Source organism: Euleptes europaea, chromosome 10 (genome assembly GCF_029931775.1).
Source record: "Euleptes europaea isolate rEulEur1 chromosome 10, rEulEur1.hap1, whole genome shotgun sequence".
Taxonomy (NCBI): Eukaryota; Metazoa; Chordata; class Lepidosauria; order Squamata; family Sphaerodactylidae; genus Euleptes; species Euleptes europaea.
This window is the reverse complement of record NC_079321.1, coordinates 19,900,399-19,917,632: the sequence shown is the minus strand read 5'-3', so window position 1 is coordinate 19,917,632 and position 17,234 is coordinate 19,900,399. Positions and strand designations below refer to the sequence as shown.

The 17,234-nt window shown below is 42.5% G+C and overlaps 1 protein-coding gene across 1 annotated transcript in view; it reads left to right on the top strand.

Moving 5' to 3' along the window:
• The first annotated feature begins 9,084 nt into the window (after positions 1-9,084).
• LOC130483966 (phosphatidylinositol 3,4,5-trisphosphate 3-phosphatase TPTE2-like) overlaps positions 9,085-17,234 on the top strand; it is a 41,815-nt gene continuing 33,665 nt past the window's right edge. The window contains exons 1-2 of the mRNA XM_056856881.1: positions 9,085-9,191; positions 16,349-16,429. Coding sequence (XP_056712859.1) covers positions 9,085-9,191; positions 16,349-16,429 — 188 coding nt within the window. The remainder of the gene's footprint in view (positions 9,192-16,348; positions 16,430-17,234) is intronic.

Genomic DNA, 17,234 nt, shown 5'->3' with positions numbered 1-17,234 from the left:
TTTTCCATATTAGTTCTCATTTTCTGTATATCAACTTTGATATTAGCTGCTTCCTTCTTAGCCTGTTCGATAATGAGCAGCATTAAGTCTACCGAACAACAGTTCAGTATTGCAATCCATTTATCCTTGAATTCCTTATTGCCCCTAAACAATGTAGGGATCTTGTTCATCCTGAGCCCTCTAGGGATGATATTCGCACGGATATAATCAGAGAGCACAGCAGCGTGTAACTCTGTGCGAGTAAGCTTTTTGTGGGCATAAACAAGTGCTGATACATCAACTTCATCTTTATCAACATTAAGGTCACATATACTAGGTAAGTCTTGCAAAATGCGATCACGTTCCGCCACAGTAAAAGAAAACGTATCCATGAAATTAGCCATAGTGCCACACAATAGTGGAAACAAATAAGACACCTCTATACACCTATCTTAAGATGAGAAATTCAGTATAGGAATAGCTGTAACTAATGCCAACAGTTTTGAGGCTATATATTTACAGTATGTAGTAATATACCCACCAGCATCACATATTACCAACAACACATGTATTTATTTCTTTTACACATAGAATTTATGAACAAAGACACATTCTCAGCACTTCCTATAAAAGGTAAGTATAATAGTATTGCATCATAATCAATTTGTCCTTTATGATGTATTTCTTTTTCTTTTGCAGCAGGTGATTAGTTGAAGGAGAAAACGATCGTTTCAAGGCACAGGGGCCGATTCTTCTTCAGTTCTTCCTATATGATACAATAAATAAAGCTCTCTGATAATCATAAATATCTTACAAATTATTCTATATCAAAACTGCAATACATAACAATTCAAACACAAACAGTATATACAATTTCCATCATGTACTTACAATCATACGTCCTATGCAATTTATTTCTCATCATCCAAAGTTTCAGGTTTCAATTGAATAACCATTTATGGATATGATGTACAATAAGTCCCCACACAGGGTAAGTAACAGGAATCAGTCCACTCTGGTAACGATCCCAATGGCGTTATTACAAAAGTGCAAGCTAGTTACCTAAATAGCTCTCCGGTGTTTGCTCCCTGATACAGCTGATGTACATTGCCTACGAGCCAGGTTCTTAAAGTGCCAGTACACATTTACAGAAAACAAGACAAATCGTTCTCCAAGTTTAAGCCATGAGGAGCCATGGTATTTAAAACATGTATAAAGTATGCTTCCTTGCGTCTAAGGATTCTTTCATTATCATTCCTGTTAAATCTATTGCCTTGCAGACGCCAAATTACAAAAAATCTTAGCTCATTCTCATTATGTTTCAATTTTAAAAAATGGTCGACAACCGGGGCTGTAGTTAGTCCTGCCCTAATTCTAGATTTGTGCTCTAGGATCCGTGTTTTTATTGGCCTTATGCTAGATCCAACATAAATCAATTGACAGGGGCAAATGAGGCAATAAATACAATATTTTGTATTGCAATTAGAAAATGAGCGTAATGTAAACTTGAAATCTGAATCTGTTCTTTTGAACTCCTTCACCTCCAATGCCAAATTACAAGCGAGGCATTGATGACACTTGTAATGTCCCACAACAGATTGTCTTTTAGTTTCCCTGTATATGTCAGAATGAACCAGTCTATCTTTCAACGAGTTAGTTTTTTTAAAACCTATTTTAGGAGGTGCTGCACATCCGGGAATATCGGACAATAAATGCCAATGTTTCTTGACAATCCCTGCAATCTGTGCCGATAGATGACTATGCTGTAAAGCGAAGGCTAAAGGTTTCACCCCTTCTCCATCCTTGCGATTCCTGTAAATTATGGTATCCCGGTCCACATTATTTGCCTTCCATCTGGCTTTTTGGATGACTTTACTGGGATACCCCCTATCCTTCAAAGCAGTTTCTAGAGCTGCTGCATGCTGCTGATAGTCCGGTGGGCGGGTATTGTTGCGTTTAATGCGCAAAAATTGTCCGTAGGGTAAATTCTCTCTCATATGCCTGGGATGAAAGGATTGAAAATGTAAAAGAGCATTCCTGTCCGTATCTTTTCTATACAGAGTCACTGCCAGTTCATTATTGTCCTTATATACCATTGTGTCCAGATAGGGGATATGCTCCCTGTCCGATTTCCCAGTGAATTGGATACTAGCGCAGCTATTTAACCAATCTAAAAATGCATCAAATATTATGTCAGGGGAAAATAAGAATAAAAGATCATCTATATACCGTCTGTACCCCCACACCTGCTTTTTAAAGGGGTGGTTGTCATCCAAAAAGCCAGATGGAAGGCAAATAATGTGGACCGGGATACCATAATTTACAGGAATCGCAAGGATGGAGAAGGGGTGAAACCTTTAGCCTTCGCTTTACAGCATAGTCATCTATCGGCACAGATTGCAGGGATTGTCAAGAAACATTGGCATTTATTGTCCGATATTCCCGGATGTGCAGCACCTCCTAAAATAGGTTTTAAAAAAACTAACTCGTTGAAAGATAGACTGGTTCATTCTGACATATACAGGGAAACTAAAAGACAATCTGTTGTGGGACATTACAAGTGTCATCAATGCCTCGCTTGTAATTTGGCATTGGAGGTGAAGGAGTTCAAAAGAACAGATTCAGATTTCAAGTTTACATTACGCTCATTTTCTAATTGCAATACAAAATATTGTATTTATTGCCTCATTTGCCCCTGTCAATTGATTTATGTTGGATCTAGCATAAGGCCAATAAAAACACGGATCCTAGAGCACAAATCTAGAATTAGGGCAGGACTAACTACAGCCCCGGTTGTCGACCATTTTTTAAAATTGAAACATAATGAGAATGAGCTAAGATTTTTTGTAATTTGGCGTCTGCAAAGCAATAGATTTAACAGGAATGATAATGAAAGAATCCTTAGACGCAAGGAAGCATACTTTATACATGTTTTAAATACCATGGCTCCTCATGGCTTAAACTTGGAGAACGATTTGTCTTGTTTTCTGTAAATGTGTACTGGCACTTTAAGAACCTGGCTCGTAGGCAATGTACATCAGCTGTATCAGGGAGCAAACACCGGAGAGCTATTTAGGTAACTAGCTTGCACTTTTGTAATAACGCCATTGGGATCGTTACCAGAGTGGACTGATTCCTGTTACTTACCCTGTGTGGGGACTTATTGTACATCATATCCATAAATGGTTATTCAATTGAAACCTGAAACTTTGGATGATGAGAAATAAATTGCATAGGACGTATGATTGTAAGTACATGATGGAAATTGTATATACTGTTTGTGTTTGAATTGTTATGTATTGCAGTTTTGATATAGAATAATTTGTAAGATATTTATGATTATCAGAGAGCTTTATTTATTGTATCATATAGGAAGAACTGAAGAAGAATCGGCCCCTGTGCCTTGAAACGATCGTTTTCTCCTTCAACTAATCACCTGCTGCAAAAGAAAAAGAAATACATCATAAAGGACAAATTGATTATGATGCAATACTATTATACTTACCTTTTATAGGAAGTGCTGAGAATGTGTCTTTGTTCATAAATTCTATGTGTAAAAGAAATAAATACATGTGTTGTTGGTAATATGTGATGCTGGTGGGTATATTACCACATACTGTAAATATATAGCCTCAAAACTGTTGGCATTAGTTACAGCTATTCCTATACTGAATTTCTCATCTTAAGATAGGTGTATAGAGGTGTCTTATTTGTTTCCACTATTGTGTGGCACTATGGCTAATTTCATGGATACGTTTTCTTTTACTGTGGCGGAACGTGATCGCATTTTGCAAGACTTACCTAGTATATGTGACCTTAATGTTGATAAAGATGAAGTTGATGTATCAGCACTTGTTTATGCCCACAAAAAGCTTACTCGCACAGAGTTACACGCTGCTGTGCTCTCTGATTATATCCGTGCGAATATCATCCCTAGAGGGCTCAGGATGAACAAGATCCCTACATTGTTTAGGGGCAATAAGGAATTCAAGGATAAATGGATTGCAATACTGAACTGTTGTTCGGTAGACTTAATGCTGCTCATTATCGAACAGGCTAAGAAGGAAGCAGCTAATATCAAAGTTGATATACAGAAAATGAGAACTAATATGGAAAAAGAAGTCAGTTCAGATAATTATAAAAAACAAATGGAAAAATTGGAATCAGAAATTAACAAATTTGCAGAGGAAATTAAGGAGTTCAAGGCAAAAAAATTTAGAAGAGATAAAGATGATTATGCTAACAAGAGAGTATATCCATGGTACTACTCGGAGGAAAGTTTCAATCCAAAAACAGGAAGAAATGGGAGGAACAGACAAAATAGACAGAGACCATATAGGAAAGATGAACAGCTTAGTGAGGGTGACTCCAATAGTGACTCCATGACCAGCTCGGGTTCGAGCTATGGATTGAGATCGCGAGATGGGCAAACTCGTTTTTTCGAGAAGCGCCCGTATCGCAAAAAGATCAATTAGTAGTCAACTTATCTTCTAGGACCTTGACTTCCATTGAGGAAAGAGTCCTGAGTTATGGTTTAAACTTTGTGCCGACACCAAACTATTCCTCCTTTCAAACCCGAGTGGACATGTTTAAAATGCTCAGACTTGTGAAAATAAAAGATCATTTCAAAAACCAAAATGCTCTTATGACTCCCTTTCGCCCCAAATCAAGATTTATTCCCAATACGAGTAACCCCATGATAACCGCCTTTCAGACGGCGGTGGGTAGAGACATTGAGAGGCTGGAAGAAAAACACATTCCTAAGTATCAGAATTTAACTAGTGTTGAGAGGACTGCACTTGAGGGACTTGAGACTGATAATAATTTGATTATACATCCCGCAGACAAAGGCGGAGCTATAGTCCTACAGGACAAAAAAGACTATGTGGAGGAAATTATGAGACAGTTGGGACACAGTGAATACTATCAGAAAATTGGAAAAGATCCAACTAGCATGGTTTCTAATATGATAAATAAAGCAATACAGGAGGCTTTACAGGAGGGTGACATTGACAACATTACAGCTGAATTCCTAAACAATAAATATCCGAGAATGCCGGTACTTTACACGTTACCAAAAATACATAAACCCGGGCGGATTCCACCTGGAAGACCCATAGTATCAGCATCACAGAGTGTTCTGGAACCGGTTGCGCAATATTTAGATTTTCATCTTAGGCAATTTGCCGTAGATACTGAATCCTTTATAAAGGACACTACCGATTTCATCAGGTACATTGAGAACATTCAGTTACCAGGGGACTGCATTCTGGCCACCGTAGATGTCGTGTCTTTGTACACGAATGTTCCTTTAAATGATACTCGGCATATTATTGTATCCTTACTAGAGTCCCGAATAGATCCCACACCATCCACAAAGTTCTTAATTTCTCTTGTTGACATTGTGTTCGGCAACAATTTCTTTAGATTTGATAAGCAATTGTATTTGCAAACTGGGGGTATTGCGATGGGGTCCCCCGTTGCCCCGACCGTCGCCAATATTTTCATGATTGATTTCGAGAGAAAATATATTTATGGCAACCACCCCTTTAAAAAGCAGGTGTGGGGGTACAGACGGTATATAGATGATCTTTTATTCTTATTTTCCCCTGACATAAAATTTGATGCATTTTTAGATTGGTTAAATAGCTGCGCTAGTATCCAATTCACTGGGAAATCGGACAGGGAGCATATCCCCTATCTGGACACAATGGTATATAAGGACAATAATGAACTGGCAGTGACTCTGTATAGAAAAGATACGGACAGGAATGCTCTTTTACATTTTCAATCCTTTCATCCCAGGCATATGAGAGAGAATTTACCCTACGGACAATTTTTGCGCATTAAACGCAACAATACCCGCCCACCGGACTATCAGCAGCATGCAGCAGCTCTAGAAACTGCTTTGAAGGATAGGGGGTATCCCAGTAAAGTCATCCAAAAAGCCAGATGGAAGGCAAATAATGTGGACCGGGATACCATAATTTACAGGAATCGCAAGGATGGAGAAGGGGTGAAACCTTTAGCCTTCGCTTTACAGCATAGTCATCTATCGGCACAGATTGCAGGGATTGTCAAGAAACATTGGCATTTATTGTCCGATATTCCCGGATGTGCAGCACCTCCTAAAATAGGTTTTAAAAAAACTAACTCGTTGAAAGATAGACTGGTTCATTCTGACATATACAGGGAAACTAAAAGACAATCTGTTGTGGGACATTACAAGTGTCATCAATGCCTCGCTTGTAATTTGGCATTGGAGGTGAAGGAGTTCAAAAGAACAGATTCAGATTTCAAGTTTACATTACGCTCATTTTCTAATTGCAATACAAAATATTGTATTTATTGCCTCATTTGCCCCTGTCAATTGATTTATGTTGGATCTAGCATAAGGCCAATAAAAACACGGATCCTAGAGCACAAATCTAGAATTAGGGCAGGACTAACTACAGCCCCGGTTGTCGACCATTTTTTAAAATTGAAACATAATGAGAATGAGCTAAGATTTTTTGTAATTTGGCGTCTGCAAGGCAATAGATTTAACAGGAATGATAATGAAAGAATCCTTAGACGCAAGGAAGCATACTTTATACATGTTTTAAATACCATGGCTCCTCATGGCTTAAACTTGGAGAACGATTTGTCTTGTTTTCTGTAAATGTGTACTGGCACTTTAAGAACCTGGCTCGTAGGCAATGTACATCAGCTGTATCAGGGAGCAAACACCGGAGAGCTATTTAGGTAACTAGCTTGCACTTTTGTAATAACGCCATTGGGATCGTTACCAGAGTGGACTGATTCCTGTTACTTACCCTGTGTGGGGACTTATTGTACATCATATCCATAAATGGTTATTCAATTGAAACCTGAAACTTTGGATGATGAGAAATAAATTGCATAGGACGTATGATTGTAAGTACATGATGGAAATTGTATATACTGTTTGTGTTTGAATTGTTATGTATTGCAGTTTTGATATAGAATAATTTGTAAGATATTTATGATTATCAGAGAGCTTTATTTATTGTATCATATAGGAAGAACTGAAGAAGAATCGGCCCCTGTGCCTTGAAACGATCGTTTTCTCCTTCAACTAATCACCTGCTGCAAAAGAAAAAGAAATACATCATAAAGGACAAATTGATTATGATGCAATACTATTATACTTACCTTTTATAGGAAGTGCTGAGAATGTGTCTTTGTTCATAAATTCTATGTGTAAAAGAAATAAATACATGTGTTGTTGGTAATATGTGATGCTGGTGGGTATATTACCACATACTGTAAATATAGAGCACCTGGAGGCTGGCAACCCCAGGTCCACGGGATCCTCCAACACATTTCAAATAAGCCGCTTTTCTTCCTGTCGAGAGTGGGCTAGGCCGTATCCTCCCCCCCCCCCGACCAGTTGGCAAGAACGTTGCAAACCGCAGGCTTGCGATGTGGTTGAAAGTCCTCTGAGGAAACCCGACCCCGGGGGACATAAAACCACGAAGACGTAGGCCCACACTGCTAGCGAGGGGGGGGGAGTGATATGCCTGTATTATTGGATCAATTCCCAATGACAATAACACAGTAGGAGGTTGATAGTTCAAAGCAGTTTGTTTATTAGGCCCAATATACACACCGGGTGAAAATGGCCCAAATGCGCAGGACAATTCACACAAACATCAAAGGAGTGCAAGCACGGATGTAATCTTTGGTAATGGGAGGTACAAAAGACGAAATACATGGCGTCAATACATAGAACCAATAATAGACATTTAAGGATTTGAATACCCTATTAGAGATTCGGAGGCGTTACATAGAAATGGTGATCTCATTCTCACTAATGAGCAGTGAAGACCCTCATGGTCAGGTGCTTTTCTCTGTGTGTGTTAAGTGCCGTCAAGTCGCTTCCAACTCATGGCGACCCTATGAATGAAAGTCCTCCAAAATGTCCTATCTTTGACAGCCCTGCTTAGATCTTGCAAATTGAGGGCCGTGGCTTCCTTTATTGAGTCCTTCCATCTCTTGTTGGGTCTTCCTCTTTTCCTGCTGCCCTCAACTTTTCCTAGCATGACTGTCTTTTCCAGTGACTCTTGTCGTCTCATGACGTGACCAAAATATGACAGCCTCAGTTTAATCATTTTAGCTTCTAGGGTCAGTTCAGGCTTGATTTGATCTATAACCCACTGATTTGTTTTTTTGGCAGTCCACGGAATCTGCAACACTCTCCTCCAACACCACATTTCAAAGGAATCTATTTTCTTCCTATCAGCTTTCTTCACTGTCCAGCTTTCACACCCATACATAGTAATAGGGAATACGATGGCATGCATTAATCTAGTCTTGGTGGCCAGTGGCACATCCTTACACTTCAAAATATTTTCTAGCTCCTTCATGGCTGCCCTTCCCAGTCTTTTCTATTTGATCCTAAATTACTGCATTTCTTCTTATCTTGGACCCTGGCAGCTGCCAAGGGTTCCTAGCTGGTTCTTATCTCTGGAAAACCAGCTTGTGCAAGCATACTAAGGCCTTCTATGGGTTCTTTAATTAGCTTCTAACTAAGGAGCCACAGTGGGCCTCTTATACTTGAGGCCTGTAACATATGCAAGTGCTTGGTGTAACTATACAAGCCACCTCTAATACGCTGAGTGTGGCATGTTCATGAGTGCAGATATACTTTATTGAGTGTGGGTGTGTTAAGTGCCGTCAAGTTGCTTCCGGCTCAGGGCGACCCTATGAATGAAAGTCCTCCAAAATGTCCTATCTTTGACAGCCCTGCTTAGATCTTGCAAATTGAAGGCTGTGGCTGCTTTTATTGAGTCCATCCCCCTCTTGTTGGGTCTTCCTCTTTCCCTGCTGCCCTCCACTTTTCCTAGCATGACGGTCTTTTCCAGTGACTCTTGTCGTCTCTCATGACGTGACCAAAATACGATAGCTTCAGACTTTATTGAGTACAAAGAATATATTTCAAATCAAAGAATACATTTCCAATACATTTCCCATAGCATATAATGATTTCAGGCATTACAGGAGGGGCTCGCCTAATCCCGCCATCAGAACCCCCCACCCCGCCGAGCTCGAGGCCCCGGGCCCAGCCCGCCGGCTTCCTGCATAATGGCCACCTTTGACCCGCCCTCGGTTGCCCTGGCAACGGGGGCTCCAAGTTTCCGAATGGAAACCGTTGGCTCGCTCGCTCGCTCGCCGCCGCCCTCCTTTCGCAGGTGATGGGAACCAGGTGCGAAACGGGCTCGGGTGGGGCCTCCTCCACGGCGAAGCCAGCATGAAGCGGCGAGGGGCCGCGCCCGGCTCTCACCGGCCGCTCGGGGGGCTGCGCGTAGTTAGGGGCAGCTGCGCGGGAGGCCCTTGACGACGCCGCGCCGGTGAGTAAAGTCGGGGGAAGAGCGGAGTTTGGCCGGCGGGTAGTCGGGAGGAGGAGGAGGAGGAGGAGGAGTTTTCCTGCTGAAGCGGCGTTTTCTCTCTCTCCCGCTCCTTCCTTCCTCACTCTCTTCCCCCCCCCCGTCTGGATCCGGAGAGATACACACGCTTAACTCCTCGTAGGAGCGCGGAGGCTCTGGGATAAGTCGGCGCCTTCCTTCCCCCTTTCCATCCTTGGGGCGTCTTGGCCACCCTCGGGGACCCAGCTGTCCACCCACCGCCCTGCGTTCCCCTCCACCCCCAGGGAAGCTTGCTGGAGTGAAACTCGCTTTTTTTGGTAATTCACAATTTGGTAATTTGGTGTTAGTCTGTCTGCAGTAGTAGAAAAGAGCCAGAGTCCAGTAGCACCTTAAAGACTAACAAAAATATTTTCTGGCAGGGTAGGAGCTTTCGTGAGCCACAGCTCCCTTCTTCAGGTACAGCTAGAATGTGAATCCATCTGTCTTTAAGTAGAGGAGAGTGACTTCAGACAAGCATCAGTAGTAGAAAAGGGCAAGAGTCCAGTAGCACCTTAAAGACTAACAAGAATATTTTCTGGCAGGGTAGGAGCTTTCGTGAGCCACACAAAAGAAGTGAAGTGAAGAAGTGAGCTGTGGCTCACGAAAGCTCCTACCCTGCCAGAAAATATTCTTGTTAGTCTTTAAGGTGCTACTGGACTCTTGCCCTTTTCTACTACTTGCTTTTTTGGGTCAAGGTCATGCGAGATTCTGTATGGAAAAGCTGCCCTGGCTAATGTGTGTGTGTGTGTGTGTTGCCATTTGTGGGGTGTCGACCTCTTAAAAGTTGTTACCAGGGGCTTTGGGACGCTGAGTGTGAAGGAAGGGCTGCGGAGGGCCTGACTTTGGGGAAGAATTGAGCCTGGGGGGGGGGTGTAGTGTGACTAACAATGGGAGGGGCTGGAATATTCCCCTCCCCGCAATGAAAGCTGGTAGGAAGAAAATAGATTCCTTTGAAATGTGGTGTCGGAGGAGAGTGTTACGGATTCCGTGGACGGCCAAAAAAACAAATCACTGGGTTATAGATCAAATCAAGCCTGAACTGACCCTAGAAGCTAAAATGATTAAACTGAGGCTGTCATATTTTGGTCACGTCATGAGACGACAAGAGTCACTGGAAAAGACAGTCGTGCTAGGAAAAGTTGAGGGCAGCAGGAAAAGAGGAAGACCCAACAAGAGATGGATTGACTCAATAAAGGAAGCCACAGCCTTCAATTTGCAGGATCTGAGCAGGGCTGTCAAAGATAGGACTTTTTGGAGGACTTTCATTCATAGGGTCGCCATGAGTCGGAAGCGACTTGACGGCACTTAACACACACACAGTAGAAAAGAGCAAGAGTCCAGTAGCACCTTGTGTGTGTGTTAAGTGCCGTCAAGTCGCTTCTGACTCATGGCGACCCTGTGAAGCTTTGTCTTCCAAAATGCCCTGTCTTTGACCCCTTGCTCAGATCTTGCAAACTGAGGGCTGTGGCTTCCTTTATTGAGTTCATTCCTCTCTTGTTGGGTCTGCCTCTTTTCCTGCTGCCCTCAACTTTTCCTAGCATGACGGTCTTTTCCAGTGACTCTTGCCTTTTCATAATGTGACCAAAGTATGACAGCCTCAGTTTAGTCATTTTAGTTTCTAGGATCCGTTCAGGCTTGACTTGATCTATAACCCACTGATTTGTTTTTTTGGCAGTCCACGGTATCCACAACACTCTCCTCCAATGCCACATTTCAAAGGAATCTACCAGCTTTCTTCAATGTCCAGCTTTCGCACCCATACATAATAGCACCTTAAAGACTAACAAAATTTCTGGCAGGATATGAGCTTTCTGAAGAAGTGAGCTGTGGCTCAGGAAAGCTCATACCCTGCCAGAAATTTTGTTAGTCTTTAAGGTGCTGCTGGACTCTTGCTCTTTTAAACTGCTATTGACAGACTAACCCATCGTCGCAGGGGAGTTCTCTAGAGGGATTAGTACAGAATAGATTACACTGCAGTACTTTAACCACTTTAATTGTTTAAACATAAGGCTGCAACCTTAGGCACTTGCAAACCTTACTTAGTTTGGAAGTAAACATCACTAGAATTGGTAGAACTTATTCCTGTATAATTGCACAGAGGATGACGAGAAGGTTCTTTCCCAGGCACTGAGAGAAGCATTCACATGTTGACTTTAAAATAATTTTTATATCTTCTTGCTGTGATTCTGTACTCTTAATCCTCCCTAATACAAGGTAGAAATGTTCTGTTCCAAGTTAAAGTGGGCCCGTTTTTGCTGCTTCTTAAAATTAATCAGGTAGTGTGGTGCAGAGTAGCTACACCTGTATAAATTCTTATTTGAGTTCCTACCTTGTTTCCCTATTACTCTCCTCAAAGAATAGTCTGACACCTTTGCAGTGTGTGTGACCTTGTGTATTAGAACTCCTGTATAGTTTTCAAATGCCTTCTGAGCTTAGCCTAACCTACCTCACAGGGTTGTGAGGGTAAAATCCGCCCTGAGCCAGCTTGCTGGGGAGGGCGGATTACAAAATGGAAAATAAAATAAAAAATAAATAAAATAAAATGCTTTTCTTAACATCTCCGAGGAAAAAAATCTGAGATGGTTAGCCAGTTTAGTCTGTAGCAGCAAAATAAAGCAGGAGTCCAATAGGCATCAGAATTTACTGGCTTACAAACATAACAAAGGAAGTGTGCGTTATTTTGCTTTGCTACTATTCATCCTATGGAAGTCATTGGTTCCTATTAGCTTGTATCATGTACAGTTCCTGGATGCTGCCTTACACAAAGTGTCTTGTGATGGGTGGAGGACCCATATATTACACCACTGTGAGAAACCTGCTTTCAGAGGCCACCCAGCGTCATGGGAGGCTGGGCACGTCTGTTTCCAAGTACAGGGTTTTGTTCACTCATTAACTTCTGTGGGTAAGTCATTTATTTGCATGCAAGAGGGTGAAAAAAAAATGCCCCTAGGATGCTCTACCACTGAGCCACGGCCCCTCCCCAAAATTCACAAGAACATATGAAGCTGCCTTATACTGGATCAGACCCTTGGTCCATCAAAGTCAGGATTGTCTATGTAAGGGTTCCCAACCTCCCTGTGCAAACTCCATAAAATCACTTGCTCAGACGGCCATGCAGAAACAAGGAACTTTATTGGAAGCTTCAGGTTAGTATAGGTCCTACAATGGCAAAGTTGCAAGTGCTAGCAATTTCACAAAGACAGAATTATAACCCCTACAGGGAAGCAGATGTCAAATACATGTTATGGGAATCTACGAGATAATTGTGCATGGTACAGGAACATCAAAGATCTCAGGAAGCTCGTTATTGCTATCTACACACCAAGGCCATAGCTGGTGGGAGGGAGTCGGAGAGAGCAAGGGAGGTAGATGGTGGGAAGAGACATTCCAACCTGGGGCCTGCTGGACGCAGCGCCTGAACCAAAGAAAGGCAAAAGGCCTGGACTGCTTTTATGAGCCCGGGGGGGGTGGGGGGAAGCACACAAAGCAAAAGCTTACAGACCCTTACAGTCTACTCAGACAAGCAGTGGCTCTCCAGGGTCTCAGGCAGAGGTCTTTCACATCACCTACTTGTCTGGTTCCTTTAACCGGAGATGCTGGCGTTGAACCTGGGACCTTCTGCATATCAAGCAGATGCTCTACCACTGTGCCACAGCCCCTCCAATCAGGAGGATTGTGGGAAGCATGGTCTTCTGTTATGAGTCAGGATGCCAAAATTGTAATGACTGGTCAGGGTTACTGTCCTTGGGAATGAATGTTGGTTGTAAAGGTAAAAGGGTGCTCTTAAGGAGATCATTGGGGTAGGGGCTTTATCTACCCCAGATACTGGGGAGAGGGATGTGCATTGCTCCCCTCTTAACAGTGAAATCATATGCAGATTTTGTTGGGCCCCGAATGGAGTAACTCTGCATCAGATTGCACAGTTAGAGTCTGAAAATGCAGCCTGTTCTGCTTGTCTGATTGAAGCTATCAAGAACTAGGCCATACCTGTATATCAAGTACCAGGTTTCATATTCAATGCCAACAGTTGTTGGCTATCAGTATAGAATCCATATTTAATATTGAAATTGCGCATCAACATTGTGAAAGAATGTAGGCCTGGCAAGTGTTTTGACTCTGGCCCGGAGCAATTAGTGCTTTTCTCTTTCTGCAATTAACTCTTCCTTTTTGTCAGGTTACAGGGCATGCAGCTGAACATCTTTGTTTTATAATTTCATAGTAAAGTGGCTTTTGCACGATTGAAGCCTCTTCCTTGCAGGAAACTAACCTGCTACCAGAAAGCTCTACCCCACTGAAATGCTGGCTTCCTTGCTAGAATTAAACTTTTATATGGAGGAGCATTTGAATCATGTGACTCCCCCCCCCCCAACCTGCAGCTTTGTAACTGGGGCACAGGCTGACCCTTTCTGTGAGACCTATCTGAAACTTAAATGCAGGAAAGTCCTGGTTCAGAGGTCACCTGAGCAACAAGCTTACTAATAGCCTCTGGCAAGCTTGTGTTTTCCCTGGCTATCTGAAATATGGTGATGCTCCTGACCTATTTTACTGGGTGGCCGAGGAGAGATTTCAGGCAGCATATTTTGACATTTATTATAGTGCTTTAATGAGGTCTTCCAGACTTGAATGGCTGCTTCTTGTAGTAAAATGTTGACCGAATGTGAGCTTTAACTTGATCGGAAGGCCTTGGGTGGTGATTGAAATGTCTTTAGCTATTTGTAAAATGTTTGCATTTTTTACCCTAGGGAAGCCACCTCTGTTCCATTCCACAAGTAGGAAGAGTAAGATGTCCACTGTAACTTATGACCAAGGTTTAGCGCTGCAAGCATCTCAGGGGTGAGTTATTGTGGATGACGTGTAATTTCACTGGTTGATCTGATGACAACAGAAGATGTTTGCTATGCAATGGTCTAGACTCTAGAATACAGTGATTAAATCATTGCTACCTTGAGGTACGTTTACTATCGAACCATAGGTTGACTGAATATGATGTTTCTTAATTTATCATTGAAACACAATCGCACCCCCCCACCAGGAATTTAAAATTAGGGCCATGCACAACAATATTTTTAGTATATATCTTGGGGGGGAACCTCCACCTGCATCTCCCCTTGAATCCCTATCCTTGACTGGAATAACAGGCAAACCCACCAAAGTTACTTTTTCAGAGATATTGCACTATAATTACCAGTCACTCTGTTGGCTGTCCATCAGTTACCAGGATCGATTTAAGGTAGCAGCTATCACATACATAGCCCTTCATAGCCTTGGCCCCTCATATCTGCGAGACCACCTCTCGCCCTATGCATCGCCATGACGGCTCCTCTCATCTGAGCAGGGCCTTCTGCAGGTGCCAACCTGCAAATGTGCAAAATCAACAACTGTTCATACATGTGTAGGGTGGCCAGGTCCTTCTACTGATAATTTAATGGCTCGTGTACTTTATGTAGCTGTAATATTGCCCTTAAGGCTGTAACTACATGGTGTGTTCTAAATGTGGGTCTCCTCAAGTGTGCGTGCATATTCAGACGGAATTATCACTGGCCTTATTGTTAGGAAAAAAAGATGTCATAAATACAAACTGCGTGCATCGTTAGGGTATACAGTATTTACATTCTAACTCCAAAGCTCCCTTGATCAGGTTTGACTCTCGAAAGCTCATATCCAAAAAAGTCTTGTTGGTCTCTGTTGGACTTGTTGGCTGTTGGACCAAAATCTAGCTCTGCTACTGCAGATGAACATGGCTACCTGCCTGAACGTGTCTTCAAGGAAGGAGGCGTCACCTTTGACATGTGCAGGGCATTGGCAATTTAGGATGCCTTCCTGGTCCACAAAGATTTGAGTGGAGTATTTTTCAGGTTACATTGCATGCATGAATTGAAAGGTGTTAAAACTGTAGCCCCTTTTAAGATGTTACAGTTGTGTACACTGGGAACTCGCCAGCTGTGCGTATCAGGAACACTTGCAACATGCAGTCCTCTCAGTAGGTGTGATTGCTGTTTTGTCTGAAAGGGGCAATGCACATTTTCAACTTCAGTACATGTGAGCCAAAACATTCTGCCCCGTTGGTTCCTGTGTACTAAAACTGAAAATAAACACATTTCCCTGTTCAGACAAAATGGCGAAAAGAGCAGTCTTCCTAACGCATGCATGTAGCATGTGTTCCTGGGTATGTGTGATAAAACATAATGACCTGTGTGGAAATCATCAAACATTTCTGTATGTCCTACTTGTACGGACTTTGAACAAATGAATAAAGTGGCTTTTTCTGGTGGACCGAAGAGACTGTGATGGGTTATTGGGTCAGAGGTCATCTTTGACATGTGCTGGTTTATTAGCCTGTGTTAGAAGCAGATACTAGGTGCATCTGAGATTTATTTGAATGCTAACTGTTGAAAGAACCTTCTAGTAACACGTGATATATTAATCTGCACAGAAGCTCTTTAAATTTTAATAGTGAAACACGAGTGTGAAAAGATTCTGGTAAAGCAGGCGGAAAGTGACAGAAAACCCCATACACTGGTAGTTTCCTTGGCGCTACAATCTGTCCCATTTGTGGTCATACCTGATCCATCACTCACAGCAAGGATTTTATTCTCTCTCTTTTAGTACTCCGACAAGGTGCAATTGCAGTAGGTTGACTGCTTTGGAAAGCCAAGCTTCACAAAATGCTGTGTTCAAAATGACCTTGACTTGGTATTGGGGGACTTGTTAATGTTTGAAGTTCCGAGGGGAAAGGAGGAAAGAGGATTAACATCTGTGGAGGGCAGGTCTATCAGTTAGGCATGCTGGCTATGTGGGACCTCCATATTCAGAGGTGGAAAACTTCTAAATCGTTGTTGCCAAGAGAGAGTGCTAAGAGGGTGGAAGTTGGTGCACGAAGTTCACAGTGGGAGAGTCTGGTTTTTTAAAATATATATATAACCATTTGACTGCTTTCATGGCAGAAGTCAACCAACCAAGGAGCCATTTGTTGAGATTGATGATGGCAATGCTGAAGATCACAGGGAACAAAACATACGTGCTTAGTAAGTTAATTGCATCTTTTGGATAAATAAAAGTCATGGATAGCCTGTTCATTGTGCCCCCCTTTCCCTCTTCCCCCTTCGCACAACTGTTCTTGCTGAAATTCTATTTGCTTCATTTATATCTCAGTTTCCTCTTCACTGGGGACCCAAAGCCGCTTACAACATTCTCCCCTCCTCCGGTATAACTTCACAACAACCCAGTGAGGTGGGTTAAGCTGAGAATGCGACTGAGCCAAGGTCACTCAGCATGCTTCCATGGCGGAGTGGGGATTTCAAGCTGCGACTCCCAGATCCTAGTCAGACACTCTTAACTGGTGCAGTACATTGGCGGTCCATGCAGAAAACGTCATCTGGGAGAATATTCTTCAGCGATAATTCAGGGGAATGAAGGGGACTGGAGAGCAATAGCAGAGATGGCCTTTCCAGTTGGCCCATTAACACAATAAGCATGCAGCTGTTGCTCACTTGTGTATGGCATCTTCCCTATTCAGCCCTGGATGTGGTGACCAATTCATATGTGAGAATTTCCAGGCAACTGCATGAGGACTTAACCGTCAGGTGTGTACCTAGAGCTCCCTGCTGCCAACTTTATTACCATGTATGGGTGAGCCTGGTTTTGGATCGGGTCATGGCATGTGATGAGAAGAGAGGTTGAAGCCATCCACACAATCTTCTGAACTGGGGAGCTGCTGTTTGCTCCTTTGGGAAGCTTGCATGGAGCCATCAGTACAACTAAGTTTCCCCAGTGGGAAAATAGTGGCACCCCTGGGCCATTTTGTGAAGAAGAAAAGTTGGTTTTTATATG